Source organism: Bubalus kerabau, chromosome 20, assembly GCF_029407905.1.
Source record: "Bubalus kerabau isolate K-KA32 ecotype Philippines breed swamp buffalo chromosome 20, PCC_UOA_SB_1v2, whole genome shotgun sequence".
Taxonomy (NCBI): domain Eukaryota; kingdom Metazoa; phylum Chordata; class Mammalia; order Artiodactyla; family Bovidae; genus Bubalus; species Bubalus kerabau.
In genome coordinates, this window is record NC_073643.1 from 44,526,483 (window position 1) to 44,546,603 (window position 20,121).

Consider the following 20,121-nt stretch of genomic DNA (forward strand, 5'->3'; position numbering starts at 1 on the left):
TATTGAACAAAGTTCACTGTGCTATACGCTAGGTCCTTATTAATTATCTGTTTTGAATGTAGCAGGGTGTATATGCTTATTTCAGTTTATCCCTACTCCCCACCTTTACCGGCTGGCAACCATAAGTTTTCTAAGCCTGAATCTGTTTCTGTCAAGAAAGTTCATTTCTATCATTTTTTTTAAGAGTCTGCATGTAAACAATATCATATGGTATCTTTCTCTGACTGATTTCACTTAGTATGATAATCTCCAGATTGATCCATGTTGCTGGAAATGGCATTGTTTCATTTTTATGGCTGAGTAGTAGTCCCTTGTATTTACGTACTACATCTTCTTTATCCACTCCTCTGTTAAACGGACATTTAGGTCCCTTCCATGTCTTGGCTACTGTAAACAGTGCTGCTATGAACATTTGGGTGCATACATCTTTCTGAATTACAGTTTCCTTCCGTTTCCCAGGAGTGGGATTGCTCTTTTTCATTTTTAAAACTTTTCAGTTTTTTGCAGAACTTCCATACTGTTTTCCAGTTTACATTCTGTAAATTGGTACATACTGTAAATTGGTACTGTACCAAATTACATTCCCACAACAATGTAGGAGGGTTCCTTTTTCTCCATACCCTCTGCAGCATTTATCGTTTGCGACTTTTCATAGTGGCCATTCTGACCAGTGTGAGGTGGGTGTCTCGTTATAGTTTTGATTTGTAGTTCTCTAATAATCAGTGATGTGCCTCTTAGCCATCTGGCTGTCTTTGGAGAAATGTCTATTTAGGTCTTCTGCCCATTTTTTGATTGGCTTGCTTGCTTTTTTGATATTGAGCTGCACGCACTGTTTGTGTATTTTGGAAATCAATTCCTTTTCAGTTCCTTTGCAAATATTTTTTCCCATTCTGTGGGTTGTCTTTTTCTTTACGGTTTGCTTTACTGTGCAAAAGGTTTTAAGTTTAATTAGGTCCCATTTGTTTTTATTGTCATTGCTCTAAAGATGGGTCGAAAAAGATACTGCTGTGATTTACGTCAAACAGCGTCCTGCCTCTGTTTTCCTCTAAGAAAACACCGTGTTGTCTTACCTTTAGGTCTTTAAATCAATTTCGAGTTTATTTTTATCTATGGTGTTAAAGAATGTTCTAATTTCATTCTTTTACACATAGCTGTCCAGTTTTTCCAGCACTATTTATGAAGAGACTTGATTTCATTGCATATCCTTGCCTCCTCTGTCATGTTAGTTCGCCGTATCTGTGTGGATTTATTTCCGGCCTTTCTAGCCTGTTCTGTGGATGTGTATCTGTTTTGGTAGCAGTACTGTACACTGATTGTAGCCTTGTAGTCGAGTCTGATCAGGGAGTCTGATTTCCCCCTCCATTTTTCTTTCTCAGGATTTCTTAGGGTATTTGGAGTATTTTGTGTTTTGATATACATTTTAGAACTTTTTGTTCTAGTTTTGTGAAGAATGCTATTAATAATATAATAGGAATTGCATTCAATCTGTAGATTGCTTTGGGTGGGAATGTTTCTCTTTCTGGTCTTTCATTGTTAATGTACAGATGCAATGGATTTCTGTGTATTGATTTTGTATCCTGCAACTTTACCACATTCCTTGATGACCACTGGTGTTTTCTGGTCCCCTATAGTGTCCTGTCATCTGCAAACAGTGAGAGTTTTACTTCTTTTCCAATTTGGATTCCTTTTAGTTCTTTTTCTTCTCTGATTGCCATGGCTAGAACTTCCAAAACCATGTTCAGTAAAAGTGGCAAAAGTGGACAGCCTTGTCCCTCTCCTTACCTTAGAGGAACCACTGTCAGCTTGTCACTGTTGAGTATGTTAGCAGTAGGTTTGTTTCATGTGTTATTTACGTTGCGGTAGATTCCTTCTATATTCACTTTCTAGAGAGTTTTTATCATAGATGATTGTTGAATTTGGTCGAAAGTATTCTTCAGTTTCTTACTGTCATGTATCACCCTGACTGTTTTGTGGATATTAAAAAATCCTTGCAACCCTAGGATAAATCCCACTTGATCGTGCTATATGATCCTTTTTAATGTATTGGTGGAATTGGTTTGCTAGTATTTTGTTGAGGATTTTTGTGTCTGTGTTCATCAGTGATATTGACCTGTGATTTTCTCTTGTTGTGATATCTCTGTCTGCTTTTGCTATTAACATCAGGGTGATGGTGGCCTCACAGAATGACTGGGAGTGTTTGTTGCGCTGCAGTGTTCTGGGGAATTTCAGAAGCACAGGCATGAACTCTTCCCTAAATGTTTGACGGAATGCCTGTGACGCCGTCTGGCCCTGCACTTTTGTGTGTTCGGAGCTGTTCAATCAGTTTCAGTTTTGGTACCTGTGCCTGGTCTGTTCGTATTGTCTACTTCCTCTGGTTCAGCTGGAAGACTGTACTTTTCCAAGAGGTTGTCCGTTTCTTCCAGGTTCTCCATTCTGTTGGCACACACTTGCCTGTAGTGGTCTCCTATGATCTTTTTCTTATTTTTGTGGAGTCCATTGTAACATTTTTCATTTCTAATGTTACTGATTTGAGCCTTCTCCTTTTTGTTTCTAGATGATTCTGGCTGAAGATTTATAAATTTTGTTCATCTTCTCAAAGAACCAGTTTTTTTTTTTAATTATTTTTATTATAATTGCTATACAGTGTTGTGTTTCCACTGCCCAGCAAAGTGAATCATCTATATGCATTCATATATCCCCTCATTTTTAGATTTCCTTCTCACTTTAGGTCAAAACAGAACACTGAGTTCCCTGAGCAATACAGCAGGTTCTCCTTCTTTGCCTGTTTTAAATACAGTATGAAGAGTGAAAGATGTCAAACCCAGTCTCCCCGTTCATCCCACCACCCGTCTTCCCTCCTTGGTGTCCATTTCTTCGTTCTCTACTTCTGTGTCTCTATTTCTGTTTTTCAAATAAGATTGTCTATACCGTTTTTCTATATTCCACATACATATGCGTTTATAGACAATATTTGTTTTTCCTCTTTCTTATTTCACTCTATGACAGTCTCTAAGTCCAACCAACCTCTATAAATGACCCCACTTCATTCTTTTTGATGACTGATATTCTGTTGTTTATGTACCGCATCTCCCCCCGCACTGGAGTGTAAGTTCTTTACAATGTTGTGTTAGTTTCTGCTGTACAAAAAAGTGAACCAGGGACTTCCCTGGTGGTCCAGTGGTTAAGAATCGGCCTTCAAACGCAAGGGTTCAAGCCCTGGCCAGGAAACTAGGATCCCACGTGCCACAGAGTAAGGAAGCGCACAAGCTGCAATGAACCACAGCGAAGACCCAACAGATAATACAAAAAGTGAAGCAGCTGTATGTATACATGTATCTCCTCCGTCGTGAGCCTCCACCCACCTCCAGGGGTCGTCACGGAACACCGAGCTGAGCTCCCTGTCCCATATGGCAGCCCTTCACTTGCTCTTTTATACATAGTGGCGTATGTGTCGAAGCTGCTCTCTCAATCGTTCAGCCCTCTCCTTCCCCATGTCCGAAAGTCCATTCCATGTCCGAAAGTCCATTCTCTCTGTCTGCATCTCTAGTCCTGCCCTACAAGTAGGCTCATCAGTACCACTGTCTAGATTCCATATGTATGCATTAATATAAATACTGTTTTCTTTCTGAATTCCTTCACTCTGTATGACAGACTCTAGGTTCATCTGCATCACTACTGATGACTCAATTTTGTTCCTTTTTATGGGTAATATTTCACTGTATACAGTACCACATCTTCTTTATCCAGTCATCTGTCAGTGGATGTTTGGAGTGTTTCCATGTCCTGGCTGTGGTAAACAGTGCTGTACTGCACCCTGGAGTACACGTATCTTTTTGAATTATGGTTTTCTCTGGTTATATGGCCAGTAGTGGGATTGCTGGGTCATGGCGTAGTTCTGTTCTTTTTTTTTTTTTAATGAACCTTCATAAAAACATAGTTTTTTTAAGAACCTGTTTATTTTTTTAATGAACCTTTATACTGCTCTCCATAGTGGCCGTATCAGTTTTACATTCCCACCAACAGTGCAAGAGGGTTCCGTTCTCTCCACACCTTATCCAGCGTTTGTTTGTAGATTTTTTAATGATGGCCATTCTGACACATGTGTAGGTACTACCTCATTGTAGCTTTGATCTGCATTTCTCTAATGATTAGTGATGTTGAGCATCTTTTCATGTGTTTGTTGACCATCTGAATATCTTCTTTGTAGAATGTCTATTTAGGTCTCCCACCCATTTTTTGATTGGGTTGTTTTTCTGATGTTGAGCTATGTGAGCTGTTTGTATATTTTAGAGACTAATCCTTTGTCAGTTGCTTTGTTTGCAAATATTTTCTCCCATTCTGAGGGGTGTCTTTTCATCTTATTTGTGGTTTCTTTGCTCTGCAAAAAGCTTTTAAGCTTAATTATGCCCTACTTGTTTGTTGTTGTTTTTATTTTCATTACTGTAGGAGGGGGGTCAAAAAAGATCTTGGTGCAGTTTCTTTGAGTGTTCTGCCTGTGTTTTCCCCTTAAGAGTTTTACAGTGTCTGGCCTTACCTTCAGGTCTGTAATCCTCTTTGAGTTTGTGAGTGGTGTTAGGGAGGGTTCTAAGTTCGTTCTTTTACATGGAGCTGCCCAGTTTTCAGAGCAGCACTTATGAAGAGACTGTCTTTTCTCCATCGTATACTCCGTGCCTCCTGTGTCACGTATGAGGTGCCCATAGGCCCCTGGGGTCATCTCTGGTTCCATCCTGCCCCACCAATCTGTATTTGTGTTTTGTGCCAGTACTGCACTGTCTTGACTCCTGTGGCCTTGCAGTAAACTCTGAAGTCAGGAAGCCTGATCCCTCCAGTTCTGTTTTTCTTTCTCAAGATTGCTTAGGCTGCTTGAGTGCTCTGAATTTCCAAACAAATTTTTTTTTTTTAAGTGTTGTGGAAAATGCCATTGATAATTTGATCAGATTGCAATGAATCTGAAGACTGCTTTGGGTAGTATAGTCATTTTCGCAATACTGACTCTTCCAGTCCAAGAACACAGCATGTCTCCCCATCTGTTTGCGTCATCATTTCTTTCTTTCATCAGTATCTTACAAAGTTATCTGCGTGCAGGTCTTTGCCTCCTTCGGTAGGTTTATTCCTAGGTATTCTATTTGTTACAGTGGTAAACTGGGATTGTTTCCTTAATATCTCTTTCTGATCTTTCATTGTTAGTTACAGGAATGCAAGAGATTTGTTTATTAATTTTGTATCCTGTGACTTTGTACAAACCATTGATTAGGTCTAGTATTTTTCTGGTGGCATCTTTAGGATTTTCTATGTATAGTATCGTGTCATCTGTAAATAGTGACAGTTTTACTACTCTTTTTCCAATGTGGATTCCTTTTGTTTCTTCTCTGATTGCTGTGGCTAGGACTTATTGAACAATGGTGGACATACTTGTCTTATTCCTCATCTTAGAGGAAATGCTTTCAGTTTTTCACCTTTGAGAATGATGTTAGCTGTGGGTTTTTCATATATGATCTTTATTATGTTGAGATAGGCTCTCTCTATGCCACTTTCTAGAGAGTCTTTAATCATAAATGGCTCTTGAATTTTGTCAAAAGCTTTTTCTGTATCTAATGAGATGATCAGTCCTGAAGTACTGGAGCTTCAGGACTAATGCTGAAGCTCCAATACTCTGGCCACCTGACATTAAGAGCTGACTCACTGGAAAAGACCCTGATGCTGGGAAAGACTGAAGGCAGGAGGAGAAGCGGAAGACAGAGGATGAGATGGTTGGATGGCATCACCAACTCGCTGGACATAAGTTTGAGCAAGCTCTGGGAGATGGTGAAGGATAGGGAAGCCTGGCGTGTTGCAGTTCATGAGGTTGCAGAGAGTCAAGACATGACTTAGCATGTCTGAACAACAATGAGATGATCATATAGTCTTTATTCTTCAATTTGCTGATACAGTGTATCACACTGGTTGACTTGCACATATTGAAAGCTTCTTGCACCTCTGGGATAAATCCCACTTGACTATGATGTATGATACTTTTAATATGTTGTTGGAAATGATTGCTAGTATTGAGGATTTTTGCACACGTGTTTATCAGTGATATTGTAAATTTGTGTGTGACGTCTTTGTCTGGTTTTGGTATCAGGGTGGTGGTGGTGGACTCATAGAATGAGTTTGGGAGTGTTCCTCCCTCTGCAGCTTTTTGGAACAGTGTGAGAACGAGAGGTGTTACCCCTGCTCTAAATGTTCGATAGATTTCTCCTGTGAAACCATCTGGTCCTGGACTTTTGTCTGTGGGAAGCTTTCTCATCACAGTTTCAGTACTTGCGACTGGTCTGTTCATATTTTCTATTACTTCCTGTCAAAGAACCAGCTTTTAGTTTCACTGATCATTGGTATTGTTTTCTTTGACTCTATGTCATTTATTTCTGCTCTGATCTTTATTTCGTACCTTCAGCTAACTCTGGGTTTGCTTTACTGTTTTTTCTCTAGTTGCTTTGGATGTAAAGTTAGGTTTTTGAGATTTTTCTTGAGGTAAGATGGTGTTGCTCTTAATGTCTTTCTTAGAACTGCTTTTGCTGCATCCCACAGGTTTTGGATGTTTTCACTGTCATTTGTGGACAGTAACAATTAGGTCTGTCTGATCTAATGTGTCATTTAAAGCCTGCGTGTCCTTATTAACTTTCTGTCCGTCTGATGTTTGTGTAAGTGGGGTGTGTCGCTGTCAGTTCCCCCTTCTATGGCTGTTAGCATTTGCCTTTTATACTGAGGTGTTCTTATGTTAGTAGTGAGTGTATCCGACTCTTGCGACCCCACAGACTGTAGCCTGCCAGGCTCCTCTGTCCATGGGATTCTCCAGGCAAGAATACTGGAGTGGGTTGCCATTTCCTTCCCCAAGGGATCTTCCCAACCCAGGAATTGAACCTGGGTCTCCTGCATTGCAGGCAGATTGTTTACTGACTGAGCTATGTATATTTCAACTGTTATATCTTTTTCTTGATCTCCTGATCATTATGCATATTCTTTCTTGACTTGTGTAACAATCTTCATTTTAAAGTCTATTTTGTCTGATATAAATACTGCTATTCCAACTTTCTGTTGATTTCCATTTGCATGAAAACCCTTTTTCCATCCCTTCATTTTCAGTCTGTATGTGCCCCTCTCACAGATAGCATATGTAGAGGTCTTGTTTTTGTATCCATTCAGCCAGTCTATGTCTTTGGTTGAGGCACTGAACATATATATATGTTCCTAATGCCATTTTCTTAATTGTTTTGAGTTTGTTTTTGTAGGTTTTTTCCTTCTCTTTATTGTTCTCATCTCGTGGTTTGGTGACCATATTTAGTGCTGTGTTTGGGTTGTTTTTTTGCCTGTGTGTACCTATTGTTTTTTTTTTGTTTTTTTTTTTTTTTGCTTGCATTTCCCATGAGCTGTTGATAAAGCAGTCTATGCACACACGCGTGCGCACACACATACACACACCCCCCATACCTTTCCTGGTGGCTCAGACAGTAAAGAATCCACCTGTGATGCAGAGACCTGGGTTCGATCCCTGGGTCAGGAATATCCCCTGGAGAAGAGAATGGCAACCCACTACACTGTTCTTGCCTAGAGAATTCCACGGACAGAGGAGCCTGGAGGGCTGCAGTTGCAAACAGCTGGACATGACTGAGGGACACTCACGTTATACATACACATACACACAAAGACAAACACACAGACAAGACTGTTTTAAGCTCCTGGTCTCTTAATTTCAAAAGCAGATCTCATTTCCTACAGTTACTGGTTTGCTATCATTTTTCCTCTTCGCAGGACTGTGGTTCTTCTTGCTTCTGCTGTGTATCCCCTGCTGGGGGAGGTTGGTCCAGAGGCTTGTGCCGCTGTCCCTTGATAGGGGGTTTTGGGGTGGGATAGTGACCAGAGCCTGCCCTCTGGTTGTCACTGCCCTGTCAGAGTTGGGGTCTTGCTTTTGGCCCCACCATGACTGTGCAGGTGCCAGCAATCAGCCCTGGTGACCCTCAGGTGTCCTTTGCACCAGGCCCCCGGAGCAGGTCCCCTGACTGCGGTTGCGTCCCGGAACCGCAGTGGCTGTGCACCTGGGCCCGCTGCAGGACCCAGGGAGGCGGTGCAGCCTCCGGCCTGGCCCGACCCCCATGTGTGTGTGTCCACAGAGAAGCTACAAAAGCCAGACCTGTTCCAGCTGCAGGAGTACAATTTCTTGAGGTGTTTCACAGGCACTCAATTTAGGAAACCAGCAACAGAGGTGGCTCCGGAAGCTCGGCTGTGGTTCCAGTACCCCCCTGCAGCTGTTCCTCCCACTGGACTCTGCTCCAGAGCACACGAGCCCACCAGGCAGGAAGGAGCTGGGGCCCAGGGGATCAGGGTGAGCGGGCCCCCCAGGGGGCAGACGGCTCTCAAACTCCACGTCCCAGCCCCCGTGGGCACCCATGTCACACTGGGACCACCTGCGTGGCGCTCACCCTGTCCTGACGGCCACAGCCTGGTTGCTGGGCTCTTCTCCAAGCTGGCCTTCTGTCCCAGCCCATCTCCCCACCTTCTGCTGCTTCTCTGCCTCCTCCGACCTCCTGTCTTATCAGGGGATCTTTCTTGTCCTCTTAGGTGTCTGAGGTCCTCTGCCAGCTGCTTCCCAGGTCAGTTAAATCAGAATCCAGGGGGAGGATTCAGGCACTGATATTTATTAAAGTCCCTCGGATGATACAGCCAGGGTTAATATCAACTGATTTAACCAGTACAGTCCCCTGACCTCACCCTCAGTCTGGAAATACTTTAAAATGTACAAGCCAGTACTCCGGACAAGGTAATTGCCTCTGTATTGGAGCATAGATATGAAGGCTTTACAAGATTCAAAATAGTTTTTTTAATATCAGGTCCATGGGAACATTGACAGTTTCTCATGAGACTTCATTACAGCACAGAAAACAAAATATAGCCATGCTACCAAATAGTTTAAGTATGTTTCTGGCAACTCACTTTCTCCTCTTTCCCTGATTTTTGTTTTGTTTCACTGTCAAATCATTTTTCCAGTATAATGAAATCTTAGCCTAATAGGGCTGTTGCCTAGTCTTTACCTTTCATGGTCAGAGTAGTGCAGAAACAGTAGCCCAAGTGAACACATTACTTCACTGGAAATCAATGGCACCTGGGAAGAATGTGCACCTACTTAAGACTCTGTTCTCCCTCGTGGCTGTGGTATGTGGATTGTTAAAATTCTAACACAAAGAAATGACCAGTACAGTTTATAAGAAGACCGCGAAAGCTCAGTCGGAGACAAGTGGGATACTTTATTACTGTGTAATTTTTTTAATTGGAGTATAATTGCTTTACAGTGTTGTGTTAGTTTCTGCTGTACAACAATGAATCACCATATGTATACATACATTGCCTTCCTTGTGAGCCTCCCTCCCACCCCGCCATCGCACCATCTGGGTCATCACAGAGCAGCGAGCGGAGCTCCCTGTGCTATGCAGTAGCTTCCCGCTAGCCGTTTAACGCATGGTCGTGTCAGTCGATGCTGTCAACTGGAGAAGTGGGGTCTTTTAATAGTGATTACTAATGAGGTGGCCCCACTCAGAGTGAGGCCCCGGCAGCTGGCACTTACTGAGTCCTCAACTCAGTGCCAGGCACTTACAAGCCAAGCACCACCTCCTTTATTTTGCAACAAGCTCATGAAGAAGGGTGCTGATCAACAGCAGCTGTCACGCCTCCTCAGCACTGCTGTTCTCTCGGAAGCAGTCGCACACCGTAAGTAATGAGTGGGCATGGCTGTGTTCCGGAGGGGTTGGGTTTCAGCCAAAGGCTGGAGTTTTGGACTCCTGCTGCAGACACTTGCCCAAGGTTAGGAAGGGGCTGAGCCAACGTTCAGTCCAGGTTCTAATGGCTCCAACATCATTCTCTCTCACTTTGACAACCCAGTGAAGGATATGCATTAGCCACTCAACTTTCTCAATAGGTTCTCTCTGCTGCTCGCTAGCTCCTCAGAGCATTCATCTCTTTTCAGAGATTACCTTATGCTCATGTCACATTACTGCCCCCATCACAGCCACCTCCCTGCTCAGGACACCCCAGCAACCTGAGAGACCAGGCCAGAGCAGCCCTGGAAATGAACTGCCCCAGGAAAGATGGATTTCCCTGGCCTACCTCCAGTGCTTTGTTGAGCAGCCTCTTTTATTCCAGCACTTATGTGAGGCTCTTCTACATGGAGGCCTCTTTAAAAAAAAAAAAAAAAAATTGTAATTGGAGGATAATTGCTTTACAATGTTGTAGTTTCTGCCATACATCAACAAGAATCACCCAGCGGTATACATATGTCCCCTCCTCTTGAATCTCCCACCCACCCCTCTGGGTTGTCACAGGGCACCCGATTTACCTTCTGTGTCATACAGCAGATTCCCACGGGCTATCTATTTTACATATGGTACTGTATATGTTCCAGTGTTACTCTTTAAATTTGTCCCTCCCTCTCCTTCCCCCACTGTCTGAGGCCTCTTTTAGTTAAACTAAAGGCAGGATGGATGATCTGCAGCTCTCTAAATCCTGGGACAGGGAGACACACACACCACCCACGGATCTCACACGTGTTTACTGGAATTCAGAACATTAACTGGCAGAGGCAGTTTTCCCAGCTTGCAGGTCTGGGCTGCAATCAGTAACCTCCTTCAGACTCCTGCCTCAATCACCACACCACCCTGGTCTCAGCAAATCATCATCTGCCACACCTCACCACTGATATTATGTTTTAAAAGCCTAGAGATGGTCATTGATTGGACCTGGGGTGCAGGGCTGGCTACATCATTTGCAGGAGGTGGCCCTAAAGAACCTGCCTGCCAGTGCAGGAGAGATCAGAGACTGAGTTCTATCCCCGCGTTGGGAATATCCCCTAGAGGAGGGAATGGCACCCCTCCAGTATTCCGGTCTGGAGAATCCCATGGACAGAGGAGCCTGGCAGGCTACAGTCCATGGGGTCGCCAAGAGTCAGACACGACTTGGCAGTTCAAGCTGAGAACGCAGGACCCGCGAGTAAGCGCATCCTACGTGGGCCGCGCTGGGGTGGGGACTGGTCCCGGGCAGCCCACTCATTGGCTCGCTGCTGACCTATGGGGTGAAAGGTCCTCAGCCCGGCCAATCGGATGTTTTCCCTCTGGAATTTAACGGGAAAGACAGAGGCTGCCCATTGGAAGGAAAAGAAAGCAAAGTCATATAAAAGACTTCCCAAACCTGCTGACAGGTTCTCCCCACACAGCGGCAAGAATGACCTTCTCAAAATCAAACCCGATCTTTCAGCCACTTGAAACCACCCGTCCACCCTCACTCCAAACACGGCCCCGCTCCGTCATTCCCTCACGCCACTTCGGACACACTGTGCCTTTTTGTTTGCTGAACAGACCGAGCTTGTTCAAGGTACATGAGTCACACAGGCGGTTTGCTCTGCCCCGCCAGCCTCCCTCTTTCTTCTCAGCTCTTAAAGGTCAGCTGCCGAGAGGCCCTCCCGCTGCACCTGGCTGAAGGAGGTCCTCCGGTGAGCCCCCTGCGTTTGCTCCTCTCCACGTGCAATCGTTTATTTTTGCCTCCCTCGCAGAATCTCAGCTCTGGGGGAGGCGGCTACCACCCTACCTGGTAAATTACAGGAACTCCAACATACTGTAGGATAAATGAGTAATTGTGTACTTTCCCAACGGTCGCTCCTGTTACGCAGGAACCTCTTGGTTTTATGTGTTTGCTTTGAATCTGGGCACACTATTGAATTTCCTCATTAGTTTCAAATGCTTTTCTGTTAATTCATTTGGGAATTCTGGGTATAAATAATGACATCTTACAAAGCTATTAACTCTGCCCTCTCCCAAAGTTATATAATTTGTTTTTATCTCCTGTCTCATTGCTTTGGCGCCATAGTTAGTTGATTTCAAGACAGTGTGACTGATGAAAATTATAAAGCTCTGGGGGCATACAGGAACTAACAGCAGGACGACTAGCTGAGGAGTGGAAGCACTTATTTTAAGCATGGTGTGATAACAGCCTGTGCTGAAGACATAGGAAGGAAAGAAAGTGGCTGGCAATTACTCAGGTAAAGGATTGGTGAGACTTGATAACAGGAAAAGGCAGAAGAAATGGGGAAAATTCTCCAAACTCCAGTCTGAGTCAAGATACTCTCAATGCCTTGGCTCCCAGACAACGTAATCTCAAAGAGAATATCCACCCACATTTTTTAGAGGAGGAAGGAGTTGATACAGCCAACCGTCTAGTGCCCATTTTTAACTACCACGGTCATTTTTAAAGGCCCCCCAAATTAAGGATATACCTGAAAATCAATAGCCTTATGAAAAAGGAAGCGAGAAAATTAGAATTCTCATTGTAGAAATGGTTTTGAGAATGGGAATTGAAGAAAATTGGCAACCATGGCTCTAGGCTCTGACATGGTCTCTCTACATCCAAAATATAACACTTTTCCCAGCATCTTACAGAGGGGGTCTCACTTAGTCATCCTAACAGCACCCCGTAGTAGGTAACATGCCAAACATGTGTCTGGAGCGCTACCATTTGCAGAGCTTTGATGCCCACATTCCCTAACACATCACCTTGCAATTCACAGCCCATCAAACCCTCTCCTCCTGTTTTCTCCACCCCGCCCCCTGAACCTGTTACCCACCTCTAGGTTCTTGCACAGACCTCCATCCCAGTCTAGTTTACTTGGAGAACTGCTGTTCATCATGCAGAGAATGGCATTCATCCTCTTCCCAGAGGTAGGGAAGAAGTAAAGGCCTGTCCACAGGCAACATGGTCGTTGGTGTCATGAAAGTCACATAATATGAAACATACTGTTTTAACCATACTTACCTGTACAGTTCAGACGCACTAAGTACATCCACACTGTTGTGCAACGGGCACCATCATCCATCGCCTGAATTTTTCACCTCTGTAATCTGAAACTCTGTCCCCAGTCCCCACCCACCCAGCCCCTGGAATCAACCTATGAACTTTCTGACTCTATGAATTTGACTATTCTAGCTATCTCACAGGTAGAATCAAACAGTATATGTCTGCACCTAATGTATATTGGAATGCATTCTTAAGGTTAATTTGATATTTTTCCTATAAACAGATTGTACTTCTCTTTCCCCCTGTGCTATATACACAGTAGTACAGTAGTGTAAATATGTCTGGGGGGGATGAATTGGGAGAGTGGCGTAGGCACATACACACCACTATGGCTGGTGGTGTTTAAAGAGGGGAACCAGAGCCTCGTGTGCGCAGTGCAGACACACCCCCTCAGCTCCAACGTGGAGCCCACAGGCCTTAAGGCACTGGTTCCCCGAGACCAACCTCCCTGAGCCTCAGTTTCCTCATCTGTACCACCTCAAAGGTTTCATGATCAATTACCAAGCCAGACACTGCCATGCCTAGTGTGTAGTAGAGGCTCTGCCTCAGAAAAACAGGACCCATGAAGAGGTCAGAACCAGGGCCTAAAGTTTCACTCAAAATACTGTATGCAGCTCATAGCCAGCCTGGGTCACTCTCTAGAGGAATTTTAAGTCTCTCTCTCTCACACATGCACGCACACACACCCCCACACACTCTTCTCTCTTACCTTCACCCTCATAGTAGCTTAGTTGAGGGCATTTCAAGGATATGGAGCCCACCTGGAGAGAAGTGAGCCCTTCTGCCGAATTTCAAACGCACTGACATTTCAAGCTACTGTGGTAGAACTGAGGCCATGAGGAAGGCAGACATCTGCATTAAAGATGACAACCAAAAAAAAAAAAGATGACAACCATCCCTTTGTAATTAGACATGGCAGTCCTGGGATTTCACACCCTTCTCTTTGATCTGGAGAAACTGAAAAGCTGGACACGTCTGTGAGGAAACTACAGCCAGGAAGATAAGGGGTGATGTTTTCTTTACATCACTGCACTTACCAAATTACCTTTAACAAGTACAGATGGCTCTTTTTATATATCTTTTCTGTCTCTGATACAAGCTCCCTGAGAAACAGAAACTCAATTTTTTTTCCTCAAAGGTCAAAAACATTTGCATGTGTCAACCCATTACTTTGTGATCCAGTAGCACTTTTCAGCCATGATCCCCAATCCTTACACCCTGGGCACAGGCTATTTCATTCTCACAAATGAGGAAACCTAGGCTCGGAAAGTCAGGTAGCTTCCCCAGGGCTGCTAAGATCCATCAAACACCAAAAGCCTTGCCCTTCAGCTGTGCCGCGAGAATGGCTGAGGCTGTGTGTGCTCATCTGACCAGCTCCCCCGTCCCTGCTGTGTTGTTTCCCCAGCCTCCATGTACTCGGAGATCCAGAGGGAGCGGGCTGACATCGGAGGCCTGATGGCCCGGCCAGAACACAGAGAATGGAACCCAGAGCTCATCAAGCCCAAGAAGCTGCTGAACCCCGTGAAGGCCTCCCGGAACCACCAGGAGATGCACCGCGAGCTGCTCATGAACCACAGGAGGTGGGAGAGGAGTCCCCCCACCCCCCACTGTGAAAGGCCGGCCTGGTAGTCACCCTGGGGCTGTGAGAGAAGGGGCAGGTCTGAGGGTGCCCCATGTGGTCAGCAGCAGACACCGTGGAGGTCCAGAAGCCCCGTAATCCCACCTAGTCAGCCATGGGTGCCTGCCCTCCACGTGCGTCTGCTACGTGGATGCACTGTGCCCAGACCTGGGGGTACACAGAGGAATGGGACCCAGTTCCTGCCCTCACAGAGGAGACAGATGTTTGACCAGATGGTGGGACAGGTGCTTTGAGGGAGGCACGAATGGCCTGCAACCCCAGAGGAGCCACCAGCCTGGGCTCCAAGGACGAAGTGATGCCTCAGGCTAGGGCTGGAAGGGTGGATGGGAGTCAGCCAGGGTCGGAGGTGGGCACTGGCCACGAGCAGCAGATAGATGAGAATGTGCGAGTGCAGAGGAACTTGGAGGAGCTCAGAGAGTCTGAAGAATGTGGGCCTGTGAAGGGTCCCAATGCTGGGTGTCACCGTGGTAGAGGAGGTACGAGTGGAGCAGGCAGGCCAGGAGCATGCAGTGGGCAAGGCTGGCTGGAAGTGTCGGGCCTGGGACTACTGGGTTACTGAGGGACTGTGGTGAAGGGCAGGCTTCCCAGCTGGCACAGTGGTAAAGAACCTGCCTGCCAATGCAGGAGACACAAGAGACGCAGGTTTGATCCCTGGGTCAGGAAGATCCTCTGCAGGAAGAAATGGCAACCCACTCCAGTATTCTTATCTGGAAAAATCCCACGGACAGAGAAGCCTGGTGGGCTACAGTCCATGGGGTTGCAAAAAGAGTCACACACGACTGAGGCAACTGAGCATGCACTGGGGAGGGGAGAGGGAGGCTGAGCGTCCCTCCCTCCCTAAGGTCTCTGCTTAGCAGCACCAGGACACAGGTTGCAAAGCCTCCGCAGCTCCCTCTAGTGGTCGCTTTTGGTATTGACGCCGGCTGTGATTGTCCCTATTTTCAACTAACATACCATCCAGCAGATCTCATTTTTTATCCATGTTGTCCCTCCTGCCCCTTGGTTACACTAGTCTCTCTGTATCCGCCGGGACTGGTTAGGACCCCCTCCCAACAGAACCCCAAAACTCAAGGCCCTTGTATAAAGTGGCATTGCACAAGCCCGACCCCGGTATCCACGAATTCTATCTGTGGAAACAGAGGGTTGACTGTGTATTGGAAGTACTTCGTCAAGATCCCTTTTAAAATCACCACAGTTTAAAAAATAGAAGCCTAAAGACAAATCAGGGCAAATGTTTGCAATATAAATGACAAAAATATGTACGTTATCTCTTACAAATCCATAAAGAAGAAATGAACAGAAGATAGGTAGTTAATTCACAGAACAAATGAAAGTAGCTGGCACCCATCTCCAAGCTGCTCTACCAGACCCTTCTTGCCTACCAGAGTCTGCAATACAAGAAGACTGGACAAAAAAAAAAAAAAAAAAAAAAAAGAAGACTGGACAGTAAGGAGAAATAGAGGCTCTGAAATACTGTTGACAAAAGTTATAAATTGGATAACCTTTTCTAAGGAGCAGATGGGAACATGTAACCAAAATCTTTGCAGAGAGCCTGACCTAGCAATTGTAGAAACTTACCCTGAGAAAATAACCAGTAATATCCTACAGCCTGGTCTCTGCACTCAGACAGGCTGGGGTAGAGACTCCTTCAGTCTGTTCACACCTGTGACGTGGACTGGAGTCTCAAGTCTAGGGGCCTCCCCTCCCTGTACGCTGGGACAGTAATGCTTTCCCATCCCTGGGCCACCAGACTGCACGAGGTACTGGCTGACGTCAGTGCAGGCTGCAGCTCCGGGTGCAGGGCGGTGGGAGTGTCCTAACGCCTCCCCTCCTCCCCAGGGGCCTGGGCGTGGACAGCAAGCCCGAGCTGCAGCGTGTCCTGGAACACCGCCGGCGGAACCAGCTCATCAAGAAGAAGAAGGAGGAGCTGGAGGCCAAGCGGCTACAGTGCCCCTTTGAGCAGGAGCTGCTGAGACGGCAGCAGAGGCTGAACCAGGTGGGTGGGGCCCCCAGACCCAGCCCCTGCTTCCTCCAAGACTACCCGCTGGCCCAGGGAGGCACTCGGCCTGCGTCCTCACTTGGCCACTCCCTTCACTATGTGACTTTGAACCAGTGGCTTCCCCTCTTTGAATGGGTTTTCTCATCGGCCCAATCTATTGCACACTGATTCTGATTATCTTCTCACAGCTGCCCTGTGAGCCCAGTGGAGTTACCATTTGAGAAATGAGGAACCTAGGGCTCTGCTGAGGTCTGCAATTTGAAGCAGGCTTCCTGGGGAGAACAGACCCGTGCTCTGTCCCCTCAGCTTCCAAGCTGGTGGCAGAACTGATCCTGGTTGTTTCCCCAGAGAGGACCCTGGGTCCAAACCCAGTGGCTTTTGAGTGGGAATCTCCCTAGCCCACCCACCTCACATCTCTGCTTCTCTCTCCTTCAGCTGGAGAAACCACCAGAAAAGGAAGAGGACCATGCCCCTGAATTCATTAAAGTCAGGGAAAACCTGCGGAGAATCACCACTTTGACCAGTGGAGAGAGGGCGCTGTAGAGCTGGCTCCGGAGCTCCAGCGCCCCAGCAGCCCGCCCCGGCCCCCACCATGCCCTCCAGCCCTCCTGTACCTGGCAGCCCTGGTCCCCAGACTCGGCTCTGCGGTGTTCATGCTTGCTCCTGGAAAAATGCATCGCCCCAGAGGGCTGCCCCCCACCTGACCCCCAGAAGATGGGGGATCCTGAATGCAGGCTTTTCCTTCTAGCGCTTCATCGCTCCTGCTCCCAGAAGCAGCCGCTGCTGAGGTAACTTCCCCCAGGCTCCCTCCTTGAGGGGCTGCTGAGCCCTGCCAAGATGCTTCGGGCAGAGCTGAGAAGGGACAGGTGCCCTTCTGGCTGGACAAGCCGTCCATTCTGCCCAGGCCCCATGGGGCCCTGCTTCTCTGGACAGCCCAGGTCTCAGAGAGCTACCCTACTGTGGTCTCTGCAGCCAGGTGTGGGACAGCTAAGCAGAGCATCTTGGGGCACCTACCCTGAAAGCCTGAGGGGAGAATGGTCTGTCCTCAGGAAGGGCGGGGCAGCCCAGGGCCGCCCTCCAAGGTAGACGCACAAAGACAGCTGCGGATGGTCTGCCAGCCTCTCCCCAGCGCTTCACCTTTAATCCCTCCACGCTCCGCCCCCCCACAGCCCTACCCCGTCCAGACCCTGTAACCACAGCAGCCCAGGGCTGCAGCCGCTCCGCTTCTGGCAGTTAGAACAGTGCTGCTTGAACTTTACTGTGCCTGTGAATTACCAGGGCCCTTTGCTGGAAGACGGCTTCTGATCCCACAGGTTGGGGTGAGAGCTGAGACTCTTGTTTCTAACAAGCTCCTGGACCACCGTGCTGAGGCCCACACTATCCCTGACAAGGCTGGAGCATCCAGGGGTGGCGAATAAAAGCCCTCCCAGCTCCCAGGACCCCCATCCTGGAGATTCCCATCCGCCTCCACAGCCCCAAGGCACTCTTTATTTTACTCCCACCCCGGCTCCGGGCCGGGGAACACCCCTAGCTAGGAAACGGTGTTGGTTATATGACCAGAGATGCATGTAACTGCCACTCTGCCTTTCTCACCACACTGATGCAATTCTAGCCAAAAAATTACAAAACTAAAAGAACCTTTCCCCAAAGCCTACAAAAAGCAAATATATAATGATTTTCAACAGGCTTTGGAAAACATAAGAAACCAGTCTGAGACCCCAGCCCCACCCTGACACACTGGCCCCGCTGAGTGCGCCTGAGGCCCACGCCCAACTCGATCTGTTGCGGGGGCCAACTCCGTGGGCTCACTCACCCATTCCTTCTGAGAACTCGCCTCCCAGCACGGACCAAATGTTTGCATTTTCGCTCCTGTCCCATATTTAAAGATCTGGAGACCCACCAGGCCTTTTCCTTTTCCCCTGAAGAATAAAACCCCTGCCCCATAGCTCAGTCGGTAAAGAATCCGCCTGCAATGTGGGAGACCTGAGTTCAATTCCTGGGTCTGGAAGCTCCCCTGGAGAAGGAAATGGCAACCCACTCCAGTGTTCTTGCCTGGAGAATCCCATAGTCACAGGAGCCTGGTGGGCTACAGTTCATGGGATCGCAAGAGTCGGATACGACTTAGTGCTATCTTTCTTTCTCTGGCTTTGTAAACCCATCGTTTCAAGGTAACAGGGCACTAGTGAAAAAGCATTTCCTTTTACCCGCCCCCCCCCGCCCACCAAGACTGCTGGACAGAGCTGCCGCTGGGATGAAGTCTGGTACCTGGACCCAAGATGGGAGGGAAGGGACCGCCCTGGTGTTACTCCTACCTGGGTCGCTGGAGGGTGACCAGAGACATCGTCCTTCTCCTGTGTGAGCTGAGGGGCGTGAATGTAGACATGCTACATGTGGGGAGGGAGGGAGGCGCTGAAAGGCTCTTGAATGTGACCATTTTGGTGAGAAGGAGGGAATGCTGTTTTACATGTCTGTCTGGCAAGGGTCATGCTAAAAATGCACAACCCCTGAGTAAAGACCACCACTTCCCCAAAGAAGTCGCCCCATGTTGTTCAGATGTGTGAGGAGAACGAGACTGAGCCTCTAGGGTGGAGCAGCCCCCAAGGGAATGCTTGGGGGTTCACTGTGGGCCCCAAGGTGCTCCATGGGGACAGCAGGGCACGGAGACAAAGCCCCGGAAGTATCAGAACAGACTGCGAGTACCACGGCACCCCGGAGCCTGACAGACACCCTTGTTCCCGCCCAGTGCTCCGTCCCCACTCTTCCTCTCTGGCCATCTCCCATGGCAGGGTCTGCAGACTCAGCGTCTCCCTGGTGCAGCCTCCGCTGCAGCCTGGGGTGACCACGTGACCAGGTATGGCCGGCGACATTTACAACGAAGTCTACAGGGGCTCCTGGAAAGCTCGTTTTTCTGACAAAAGAGACAGAGTGGGTAACACGCCCTTGCCCCTCCCTTCTCCCCCGCTTCGTGGAGGCTGAGGCGCCTGGAGCCACAGCGGCCATGTTGCTACCAAGAGAAAATGGCCAAGAGAATCTCTGAGACAGGGGCCTGACTGTCCTGTGACCAAGCCAATGCCGGCAGCCACCCTCCTCCAGGATTCTTGTAAATACAAATAAATGCCCCTTGTTTAAGCTACTGTTGGTCAGTCTCTATTCTGTGGAAAAACATCCCTAACAGAAGCCCAGCTCTGCAGCCCAGAGTTGCCTGGAGACTGTCCTGAAACTCAGATTCCCCTCTGTCATCAGAAACCGACTGGATCAGGACCCCCAGAGACAGTGCCAGGGACCTGTTTCTGCACCTCTGCCGGGCAGCCTGCATGGCACTGGTCTGCGAAAAGGTGTCTGGGCATCACCGACTCACACATCCTAAGTATGTGTTGAGAGGCTGCTCTGTGGCAGGCAACGCGCCACGTGGGGGGGACACCACCTGCTCCTGTTCTCCCTGCTTGGGCCCCCGCCCCCCACAGCCTGTAACAGAGCAGCTGAAATGCTAAAATATCCTGTTAAAATCTAAGGCAGATCGCGCAGCTCATCTGGCTCCCAGTCGAGTCCTTCCTGTGACCTAGAAGGCCCTGTTCGTCCTGCTCGCTCTCTCCCCTCTGTCCCACTTCCCACC

At 47.5% G+C, this 20,121-nt stretch overlaps 1 protein-coding gene across 10 annotated transcripts in view; it reads left to right on the forward strand.

Annotated features, from left to right (window-relative positions):
• Window positions 1–19,659, forward strand: part of FAM107A (family with sequence similarity 107 member A) — an 82,485-nt gene extending 62,826 nt beyond the window's left edge. For 6 of the 10 annotated variants that reach the window (XM_055557168.1, XM_055557173.1, XM_055557171.1 and 3 more), the window contains exons 2-4: window positions 14,276–14,450; window positions 16,349–16,505; window positions 16,944–19,659. In XM_055557168.1, the coding sequence (XP_055413143.1) occupies window positions 14,276–14,450; window positions 16,349–16,505; window positions 16,944–17,051 (440 nt within the window). In that variant the 3' untranslated portion in view covers window positions 17,052–19,659. The other 4 variants (XM_055557164.1, XM_055557163.1, XM_055557165.1 and 1 more) reach the window with 2 other exon arrangements.
• The last annotated feature ends 462 nt before the right edge of the window (window positions 19,660–20,121 follow it).